The sequence below is a fragment of the Pseudorca crassidens genome, chromosome 2 (assembly GCF_039906515.1).
Source record: "Pseudorca crassidens isolate mPseCra1 chromosome 2, mPseCra1.hap1, whole genome shotgun sequence".
NCBI lineage: Eukaryota > Metazoa > Chordata > Mammalia > Artiodactyla > Delphinidae > Pseudorca > Pseudorca crassidens.
The window spans coordinates 184,891,675-184,902,579 of NC_090297.1; the positions used below are offsets into that span (position 1 = coordinate 184,891,675).

At 60.5% G+C, this 10,905-nt stretch overlaps 1 protein-coding gene across 1 annotated transcript; it reads right to left on the reverse strand.

Annotated features, from left to right (window-relative positions):
• Positions 1-1,243: 1,243 nt before the first annotated feature.
• ARL8A (ADP ribosylation factor like GTPase 8A) lies at positions 1,244-9,826 on the reverse strand. Its single transcript, XM_067729911.1, has 7 exons — positions 9,424-9,826; positions 5,140-5,220; positions 4,770-4,843; positions 3,347-3,440; positions 3,085-3,152; positions 2,764-2,834; positions 1,244-2,301 (listed from the first exon to the last, which is right to left on the reverse strand). Exons 1-7 carry the CDS (start codon positions 9,544-9,546, stop codon positions 2,252-2,254), a joined length of 561 nt encoding a protein of 186 aa, XP_067586012.1. The 5' UTR covers positions 9,547-9,826; the 3' UTR covers positions 1,244-2,251.
• Between the last annotated feature and the right edge of the window lie 1,079 nt (positions 9,827-10,905).

A 10,905-nucleotide genomic window follows, 5' to 3' on the forward strand; every position in this document is an offset into this window, starting at 1 on the left:
CTTGGCCAGGCGTGCAAAGGGCCCCCCCATGCTGGTGTACATATACGCAGTCTGTCCTACGGAGCACCTGCTGTGTGCTGGGTGCAGGCACTGGGGCAGGAGGATGCCTGCTTGCTGGCGACCAGCCCATCCTGTCTTATCTCCTCAGAGGACGCAGGAGGCGAGAAAGGCAGCTCATCCCTAAAACTCCCCATCCTGCTCGCCAGACCAGTGACTGTTGGTCCTGTCCCAGCCTCCCAGGCCGTGGCATCTCCAGCCACCTCAGCAGCCACGAGGGCCCAGGGGACAGCCCGGCCCCAGCTTCGACCTCCTTGACCAGGGGGCACGTGTCCTATCCTTTAGGGGTTGCAAGGAACCTGAAGTTATCTAGCTCCCTCCGCCAAATTCCATCTGCATTCTCTCCCCAAACTCCCCGGCAGTGGGGAAGCCCTCTCCAGGCAGGCCATTCCTCCCTGCGGTTCTGATGACCAGGAGGCTCCAAGAGGAAGCAGCGAGGAAGGGCCGGTGAGCTCAGAGCCACCAGGGAAGGCCCTGCTCCCAAGACGGTGCAAGTGGCTTCCTCCCTGCAGAGGTGCGGCGAGAAGGGGTGGAGCCTTCTGCAGGGCCGGACCTTCCGCAGGGCCGCTCCGTCTCCAGGCTGAGGGGAGCCAGGGGGCGGGGCTTACGGTAAAAGTGGGTCAAGATGGCCCCGGATTTGGGAAGCGGGGCGCAAGCCTCCGAGGCCACGGCTGCGGGCAGAGGGGACCAGCTCTAGGAGTGGAGTGGGCTGGGAGGGGCCGGGGGTGGGCAGGGGAGGGCACGGCCTCTGCCGGGAAGCCAGCAGCCTGGACACCAACAGAGGAGCCGCTAAGGGTGGTAAGCCGTGGGCTCTGCAGGCCCGGCACTGCCCCCGCGCCCCCCAGGACAATTCACCGGCTCCGCCACCTCTGGCTGCAGGTGGGGGCCTGGACAGACTCCAGGAAGCGGGCTCCGTCCCGCACACGCCAGGTGCAGCCGGGCAGTTCCGGACACAGACTCCCTCCATTCCCCTGGCAGCTGCTGGCTCAGAGCAGGGGACACAGGAACGTCCGACTAGAGGAGGCAGGGCAGGAGCCGGCGCGCTCGCGGGGGCTGCTCTGTGAAGGGCCATTGTGCGCCCGGGCGAGCGCGTGCCTCCCTTTGGCTGGGTGCGCCCAGGGTCGGGAACCAGGGTCCCCAGCCTGCCGGGCCGTGGACAGAAAAAAAAAACCGCACCGCGCACCCCCCCAACACAAAATTGTCATTTATTCTTGTTGTTGTTAGGAGGCAAAAAAATGTAGTTACAAGAATCATTTTCCAAACAGAGGTTAAATATGAGCTGAAAAGTGTAAAAAAGGAAGAGGGACATCACTTTACAAATCATTAAACAAACAGAAAACAAAACCCAAAGAACCAACCCCCCATGCCGAGTTCTCTCCTTGTGCAACTCTGCAAAACGAGAACAGAAAATGAGGTGGCCCGTGGAGGTGACGGCCCGGAGCTGGGAGCCAGGAACAGGCGGGAGGGGCTGCTAGGGCGCTGGCCTCCTGCCCCTTCGGCCCCCGGTCTCCGGCGCCTGCTTGTGCCTGGTGGCCATGCTGAGGCTGGGGGCAGAGAAGGGCGTCTCCGGAAGCTCCCGTCAGCCTGTGACATTCAAACACTGCGGAGACAGGCCAGACTGGGAAGTGGAGACAAACGGGACGTGGGGACGGACACCCGTGCCTGGGCTGGTACCTGCCCCCGTGCCAGCCTCACCTTTCCTGATCTGAACCGGCCCCAGCTAACCCCGCTATTCTCCTTCTCTCCAGACCGCCCCCTCCCAGATCCTGACTGGCCCCTGCAGCATCAAATGGTTGATTTTAGTCTTTGCTTAAATTAAAAAATTAAAATATATATACATATATATACTGTACACACAGGACAATAACAGAAGAGTGTGGGAAAGGGAAGCAGGGAGCGGCACAGGAGAGGAGGCGGGGCTGTGGGGCGGGGCTTCAGAGGGGGAGGGAAGCAGGGCGGTGGAGAGACAAAGGGAGAGGGGAGGGGGGAGGTTAGAGGACCGGAGGGGAGCAATTTATTTTACAATAAAATCGGGAGTTCAAACCTCAGCAGAACAGGACTCTGGGACCCCCAGAGGGCCCCTCCCCACACCAAGTAAGGAGGGGTGGGCTTGGGGGGCGGCGGGGGGAGGGGGCGGGAGCTCGGCTTCAGATCCGGAGGGCGGTCCCTGGTCCGAGGGGGCGGGGCCGCAGTCTCAGCTTCTCCGTGACTTTGAGTGCTGGATAAGCCACTGTAGGGTGATGTCTGCGGGGCAAGAGAGGAGGTTACAGGGCTTCAGGGCTGGTTCTCCTGAGGGTAGAGCACACACCTGGCGGGGGCGGGGGGAGGAAGGGGGCGCGCTGCAGCTAGGGTCAACTCTAAGGGCATCACAAGCCCAGCTTCCAGCTGCCAAGCTCCGAACAGCCCCTGATGGGTGCAAGGGCGTCTGGCTGCGGTGAAAGAGACGGAGCCATAGGACGAGTCCCTCAGACCAGAAGGGTCCGACCCTACGACGTCACAGGCAGGGAGTGAGCCCCAAGGAGAGGGGGGATTTGCCCACGATCACACACCAGTTGACGGCAGAGCTGGGGTGATGCTCAGCATCGGGGCTTCCCGCTGCCTGTCCTGCCCAGGAGAGCCACGGCGCTCCGGGCTCCAAGGAGAGAGCCACCGGCTGCCTTCCCCTCCTGCCCCTCCCCGCGAGCGCAGCGACGCCCCCAGACCCACCGATGTTGTCCTTTTCTTTGCAGGAGATGGAGTAGCAGCAGATCTCTCGGTCCTGGATGGCAGACAGATTCCTGCAGGGGACCAGAGCTGTCTGCTGAGGTTGCCACTGAGCAAGGGGCTGGGGGCCGGGGGCCGGGGGCCGGGCGCGGGGGCGGTCGGGGATAGAGGGACGGGGAGGGGGAGGGGCGAAGGGCGGGGCTCGGGCAGGCGCGCTCTAGCGCCACCAAGCGGTGGGCGCCGAAAGCAGCAACGAGCCCTCCGCTCTGGCGCCTGGGAGTTTGGGGAGCAGGGAGGAAGGACAGGGAAGAGTGGTCAACTCACATTTTCTCGATCAGCTCCTTCTCATCCAAGGCTCCCGGGAGGTCTCGCTTGTTGCCCAGGACTAGGACCTGCCGAGAAGGGAGGGCAGGGCTCGGTCCAGGGCAGCCACGGCCAGGCTGCCCCGAGAAGGGGGCTGGCTTCCGCAGCCCCGTTGCATCCACACCCCTCCCTCTCCCCACCGCCAGCAGTGTTTACCCCCACCTGCCCCCAGCGGTCCCCGGCCGGCCGAGCCCCCGACCCTCCCACTCCACTCGGGGCTGACCGGGATGCCCTGCAGCTGGGGCTTGTCCAGTAGGTTGTGGAGTTCATTCTTGGAGGCCTCAATTTTCTCTTGGTCAGCGGCATCCACCATGTACCTGGGGGGCGGCAGGTGGGGACAAGCTGACACCACAGGCTGCGGGGTTGGGGGGGAAGGAGCTGCAGCAGCTCTGGCTCGACACCCGGGGTCTCCGCCACCTGGGACGGCTCAGGCAGGTGCTCTGAGAATGTCTTCTGAACCGATGGGAGTGAGAACCTGCAGGGGCTGCTGCGGCCGGCCCTTGTCCCATCCCCCAGACCTCTGGAGAAGCTGCCGCTCCGGTGGCAGCGCTGGGCTCCATAGGATTAGACCTAAGTCCTTCCCAGAGTGACCCGCTTACGTTCTCAGGGCAGGGCTGGCTAGACAAGGGGGTGAAAACAGCAAAGGAAGCCCCAGAAGACTTTCCTGCATCAAAATGTTTTTTTAAAAATCAGGTTGGGGACTTCCCTGGTGGTCCAGTGGTTATAGGACTCGGAGCTTCCACTGCAGGGGGCAAGGGTTGGATCACTGGTCTGGGAACTAAGAGCCTTCATGCTGTGCGGCCAAAAAATTTTTTTAAATAATAAGAATAATAAAAACAAATCTGGTTACTGGGTGTAAGATAGGCTACAAAAACGTACTTTACAACACGAGGAATAGAGCCAATATTTCGATATAACTGTAAATGGAGTGTCACCTTTAAAAACTATAAAAAAATAAAAATACATAAAAATTTAAATTTAAAAATCAGATTAAAAACAACGAAAGCTGGGCTTCCCTGGTGGCGCAGTGGTTGAGAGTCCGCCTGTCGATGCAGGGGACACGGGTTCGTGCCCCGGTCTGGGAAGATCCCACATGCCGCGCAGACTCTGGGCCCGTAAGCCGTGGCCGCTGAGCCTGCGCGTCCGGAGCCTGTGCTCCGCAACGGGAAAGGCCGCAGCGGTGAGAGGCCCGTGTACCGCGAAAAAAAAAAACACCAAACAACAAAAGCTAAATGATCTTTTGTTTGGGCATATATATACGTAGAATAAAATTATTTTTAAAAAGCAAGGGAGAGAATTCCCTGGCAGTCCAGTGGTTAGCACTCGGCGCTCACTGCCAAGGGCCTGGGTTCAATCCCTGGTCGGGGAACTAAGATCCCACAAGCTGTGTGGCGCGGCCAACAATGAAAGGAAAAAAAAAAGCAAGGGAATGAACCACTAAATCATACAAAATTCAGGATAAGGGTGAGTCTGGGTTGGGGGTAGGCAGGGAGATGAGGAGCGACACACAGATGCTTTAGCATGAAGTGGTCAGTCCTCTGGTTCTCAGACTGGCTGGTGGGCGTCCAGAGCGCCTGTCAAAGCAAAGGCAGCTGCACACAGGTGTGAGTCACCTGCCAACGACCACGGCCTTGCTGCACACTTACACGATGGCGCTCACTCCTCGGCAGTAGCGCTCCCACATGCTGCGGAAGCGGGGCTGTCCCCCGATGTCCCAGAGCTGAGCAAGAGAGGTGAGCGGGTGTCAGCAGCAGGCAGGTCCCCAGTCCATGCTGGCTCCCACGTGCCCCCCGCCCGCCCCACCGGAATTCCTTCTCTCTCTACGTCCCTGACTCCTAAGCCTACCTGAGCTCTTTCCCCAACTATCCGGTCGGACCCAAGCCTCTGCTTTCCTCTAGCTTCTCCTCCGGAGGCCCGACACATACAGACACGTGCACACACGCGCACATGTGCACACGCACACACACATCCTCTGCGGCCGTGGGCCTGCGCCCAGGGGCCAGCTCGGCCGCGCACCTTGATGGTCACGTTCCCTTTGGTGATCTTGCGCATGTTGAAGCCCACGGTGGGGATCATGTCCTCATTGAACTGTCCCGACTGGAAGGAAGAGTCAGAATTGGAAAAGGGGCAAAAATCGCCAGGACCCAGATGCGCTGTCCGCGGCGGCCACGGACCAAAAGGCTGCAGGAATGAAGCAGAGAGGCCAGGCCGGAGCCTCTCAGGCGCCCCAGTGTCCCGGGCAGCTCCCGCGCGCCCCCTGCTTTCAAGCAAGACGGGCCATGTCCAAGCCCGGTGTCCACCTCACACCCGAGCTCCCGTGACAAAGAGGCCCCTCGAAGTCGCTCGACCAGGATGGAGAAAGTCCTTCCTGAGGTCTAACCCACCTCTCTGTTGTTGGACCAGAGCCCCCTTTCTGTATCTAGCCTTCGGTGCGGCAGGTCACGTTAAACAATCTAGGTTTACACTTCCACGCGGTAGTCAATGTTCACATCAGACCGAGGGTCGGTAAGTCAGCCACGCCCCAAAGGCAACGCGCAGCAAGCAACTTCTGGGTTTCTTTGTACTGTACCCATTTGTAGGATGGGTACCCCTCACCGTGCACCCCGACTAGACCGAGAGCTCTTGGGAGAGGAGCCATGTCTACACTGACATTGGTGAACGTTCACCCAGTAAGTAGAAGTTAACCGTAATTCTGTTTCCCATAACCCACTTTCAAATTCTAACAATTCCCACGTCTCCCCTCTAAATTGTCTCTAAGATTGTTCTAAACTAGCCACAGGACTCTATTAAGGCCAGACCAAACTCCGCTCAAGGTCATCTCCACGTTCACATGTAGGACACCTCCGCTTCTCCCCCAGACGCAGGCTGAAGGAGCTGGGGCTTACTTAACCTTGAACCTGAGGGGACAGCCTTGTTCCTTACGATGTCACTGTCTTCTACCAGGTGGGAGGAGTAATTTGCCTAAGGCCACACAGAGTGGTCAGGGGCTCTGACCATTGGCCAAAGTGTAGGACATGATGGCCTCTCATTCAGAGCCTGTGAGTCTGAATGAAGAACCCCCCCTGAATGAGACGGATGGATTCCCTTTTATCTTCAGGAATCACCTGAGCTCGTTCACCAAGTCCCTCAGATGTGAGCACTGAATGCCCAAGACTGACGCTCAAGAGAAGACGGATGAGGGTTCCTAACCTGGAGGCCGAAGAGGGGCTCGGAGACCCCCTGAAGGGGTGCACAGTCTGTATGTGCACATTTCTGTTTGCATGTACACGCCTCTGGGGAAAGGGTCTCTGTTTTTTATCAGATATCAAAAGGGTCCAAGAGCCTCCAACAGTGAGGAAACGTGAGGAAAAGGGAGTGCCCTGACGAGGGTTTGCTTTTGGCTAAGCAGGGAGGACCATGTATGCTTTAACTCCACGAACCCCAACAGGGTGCAGGTGGAATGGGGCACCCACTGGGCCCAAGCCCACTCCATCCCCAACCGGGCAGATGAAGAATGTGGTCCTGAGGAAGGAAGCCCAGCTCTTGTTTATCCCTCATCGTGGAGGAGCTTGGACAAGACACTTGGACCTCTCTGGGCCCCAGGGTTTCCTTCTGTGAAATGGCAGAAAAGGGTTTTGGTTTCCTAAAAATTGGCAAATAGGGCTCACAAAGTGCTTGGAAATGGTTTCCATACATGAGGAACCATCACTGCTCTTTGGCCACCCAGAACATTCCCAGGCTCCCATAGAAATGAAAAGCCCAGCCTGGCAGAATGTGATCCTGGATAAAGGAGGGTTCCAGGAGGACCCTCAGGGAGCCAGGCTCCCCGGCCTCAGTATTTCCAGTTCAGCTGTGAATCAGAGCTAAGCTGGAACCAGTCACAACTGCATTTCCCGGCTAAGGCCTCAGATCTCACAAGCTCCTCGTTCAAGGTCAGCAGGCACCCTAACGTCATCTGGAGGAACCCCTGGCTCAGACCTGAACGTCCTCTGGCTCATCCCTCCTGGGTCAGCTCCAACACTCCAAAGTGCCTTCTAATGAGTCAAAAATCCACCTTCCCAGCTCTACCCCTTGGGTACCCCAACGTTAGTTCTTCCCCTGGATGGCCTTTTACGCTTGTGAGTATCTGAAAATGGCCTCTTGTTTCCCTCGGGCAAAACATCTCCCACTTTCTGGCAGCACAACTTTTTCAGAATTCAGACAGTGAGTTCCGGGTTCTCAGATGCGCTGGAGAATCTCTTTGTGGTGCTTCCCAACTCACATTAGCCAGTGCAGCAGCTTACACATGAGCTCAATTTCCATTTACAGTCGGACTCATACAAGGAGTAGAAAAAACCCAAGTGGGTAAAAGCTAAGACAAAGAAAGGCCACAAGAAGAGGCAAAGGGGATCCAGAAGGTCAGTGGTGGGCACGGGCCAGAGCCCGGGGTCCTGACTCTTCACTTCTTTCTGAAAGACACTCCGCTGGGATCATACACTGGTGGGCGGAAATGCCGTGGCCCTGGAGGAGCTGAGAACTCCGGACTCGGGCACTCCCACTGCAGCCCACAAGGGATGCGTGTTCTGGGGAAGCCTCTTTCGAGGGAAATTCAGGCTGCACTTTCAGGATGTGTGAGTTGAGGTGGCAAATTTATGTCATAAACATGAAGGCCCGGCTCGGGGAGGGGAGCCCTCGCTGCACCCCTCGGAAACTCCTGACCCTGGCAGTGAAAGCTGCGACTCTTGGATTCCGTTTCTGACCTGCCAGAGCATCCCATTCTCTGGACACGACCAGGACACGGAACCGCCTGGGTTCCTGTGGACCCCCGCCCAGGAACACAGCTTTGTAAACGCTCTAGGAGGAGAGACTCCCTGGGGACCAGAGGTGATGCCCAGGCTGAGCCACGAGAGTAGCAGCGGCACCGACTGGTCCCCTCTCGGCCTCTCCCTGGAGACAGCTCCCGGATCTCGGCACCTCGGAGCGAAGCCACAGGCCCGCAGGACCCGAGGCCAGGCGTTGTGCTCCTGCTTTTGGAGTCCAAGTCAACACCAGGTCTAACCAGGAGCCTGCGACCAAGGGCCAGCGCCTGGGCAGACAGGAGCCCAGGAACCATCGTGCCAACAAACCCAGCCTGGGCCCGAAGAGCCTGTGCTGCTGGGTGAGCGGCCAGGAGCCCCTGGGCAGAGGTCATCGCAAACACGTTTAGGAAAGGAAGCCAGTGCCCAAACACGCCATCATGGGGTACCTGCCCCCCAGTCTCCCTCCACCCTTCTCTTCGAGGGTGGGCAGGAGGCAGGCAGGGGAGGTACCCAGGCTGGCAGGTCACACTTCTCTGCTGACCCCTGTCATGTATGGCCGCTCCACAGCTCTCAGAAACCCCCGTCTGCGGACGAGGGCCGGGTCCCCGGACACTTCAGCTCTGCCCAAGCCTTCCTCAGCCCCACATGCCCAGCCCAGCCCTCTCGGAAATGCAGGCCGCAGCCACTACTGCAGCTCAGCTCAAACACCCAGGGAGCTCATCTTCCCCTTTTTCGAGGCAGATTTTAACTCCTCCCCACCACTGCCCTGGCGCTGAAAGGCTTACACTTGCCCACCTTGGTCTTGATGACCCAAAGCCCTCAGAGCCACTCTCCCCTGTGTCCCCAGAGTGGATCTGCCCCTCCACCTCCAACTCATCCTCTGGGTCCGAAGCACCTCCTTCTCCCCTGCAACTTCCGGGCCAGGCGGGGACTCCGAGCTCCCTTTAGGATGCAGTGCGTCCTCCCCGGACCCCCAGCTGGACGCCACGGTCGGGGAGAGGTTCCCCGTGGAGAAGGAGTCTGGGCTGGAACCCAGGGCCTCTGCCGATTCCACTCCCCCCAGGGATCCCTCCCCCCCCCGACCCTCGTCAATAGCACCGGGGCTTCCTCTTCCGGCCAGGAGGGGTTAATCCCCCGGGGTGGGGCCGGGCCGGCCCGGGCCCCCTCCCCCAGCCTCGCGGGCATCCGTCCTGCGACCCTCCGCGCGCCGCACGGGCAGGCCCTGCACTTTCGCCCCGTCATGCGCCAGGGTGCGGGTGCCGGAGGGCGCCCGTCTCCGCGGGCGGCGGTCCCTCTGGCCTCGTGACACCCTCGGCGCCGCCGGTCCTGGGGCCCGGGCCGCGTCCCCTCGTCCCCCGCCCCTGCGCCCGGCCGTGCCATCCCAGCCCGGGCGCGCGCCGCCGGGTCCCCAGGGCCGTGCTAGGCCCCGCGCGCCCGGGCCCGCGTCTCCCCGCCGGCGCCAGCCGTGCCGGCCACGCCAGGCGGCGACCCGCTCGGCTGGGCGCGGCGGGGACCTGAGGCCCGGCCGGCCGGCGCCCCGTACCGCGATCACGTTGACGAAGGTGGTCTTGCCCGAGTACTGCAGCCCGACCAGCGTGAGCTCCATCTCCTCCTTCCAGAAGAGGGCCTTGAACCAGTCCAGCAGCTTGTTGAACAAAGCGATCATGGTCGCTGCGCCGGCCGCGCCCGGTGCCGGCTCCCCGCCGCCCCTCGTGCCCTCGCACTGCGGCCGGAGCGGCCCCTCCCCGGTGCGGCCCGGCTCCGGACTCGGTGCGGGCGGAGGCTCGGCTGGAGCGCGCGGCCGCCGACGACTCGCTGCCGGATCGGCGCGCCGATGGGTGTGGCCTCCGCGCGTCCTTCTCCTCCCGGTCGCCGTCCTCCTCGCAGTCGTCCTCCTCCTCGTCCTCTTCCTCCGCCCGCGCGGCCGCCGGCCCTGCTCGCCCCCGAGCGGGCGCGCTCCTCCTGGCCGGGCCGGGCGGGCCGGGCTGCGGGTACGCTGGGCGGGGCGCCCGCGGCCTTCGGGGCGGGCCGGGCTGCTGTGCGCTAGGGGCCCTTGGGGAAAGAGCTCCGATTGTTTTTCGCCTTCCCGGGTTGCTGTGCCCCGATTGGCACCCGCTTCCTTCTTACAGGGCGTTGGGCCCGAGGTGGGCGAGGGCCCCGCTGAGCGGGACCATTTCCAGGGTGGAGGATGGTGGTCCGTGGCTTCCCAGGAAGCGGGGACGATGTCTCTAAGATCTTTTGTTCCCTAAGTCCTTGCCTCTGAGCATCTCTGGGTACCGGAGCCCCAGTGGAGGGGAACATCCACCTGTGAGGCCTCGTTAACCACGAGGTACCAGGGCCACTTGCTTAGGAAGCCTCTGGCCCAAAGTGACTTTTACTGGGACCACCATGATACTAAAGAGAGAGAGTCCTGTGGGGGGTTTCCCGTGAGGGAGGTTTGTGGCAAATGAAAAAAGTTGGCCTGTTTTGGTAAAAACCAAAGTTTTCTTCAGGAGAGCTGGCGGTAGGAGGTGTGGGGCTTGCAGAGATGCTGGTCCTGGGAGGACCCAACCCCGGGGCTGCTGGACCCCCTGAGCCCACACCCCGCTTTGGGCGTGCCTTCCTACTTGGCCTCCACAGGCACTCACGTGGCGTCTGTGGCTTCAGTCAAAGGTGCGTAAAATTTCAATCTGAACCACACCTGCCAAGCCCAGCCGAGTTGACCCCAAATGATCTGTTGCCGAAGTGGAGGAATCACAAAGTCCTGGCCCCGTGCAGTATCCTGGGTTATTAAGTTATTAACTTACATGGGCTTTCTAGTCCTTGCCCTCTGTGAGTCCCTCTCTAGCGCCTAAGGAACACCTCTGCCCGTTTCCCAGACTGACCCCAGTGTCACTTTGTTTCACGCGGCCCTGGAAGGGCTGGAAAAGTGCACGTCTGGGGTGAAGGTCAGCAGCCTGTTCTTGGCCTGTGGATTCTCACTCTCTCTACTGATGTAAAGAGGCTCCAGAGGCCTGAGAGGAAGAGGGACAGAAGGAATGACTCA

Excerpts from the sequence above, each read along its gene's own strand:
- ARL8A (XM_067729911.1), bottom strand. The coding sequence starts at position 9,546 with ATGATCGCTTTGTTCAACAAGCTGCTGGACTGGTTCAAGGCCCTCTTC. Across the intron at positions 3,441-4,769 it reads CGAGGAGTGAGCGCCATCGT|GTACATGGTGGATGCCGCTG; the intron begins GTAAGTGTGCAG and ends GCCGCCCCCCAG. Across the intron at positions 3,153-3,346 it reads CCCAGCTGCAGGGCATCCCG|GTCCTAGTCCTGGGCAACAA; the intron begins GTCAGCCCCGAG and ends CCTTCTCGGCAG.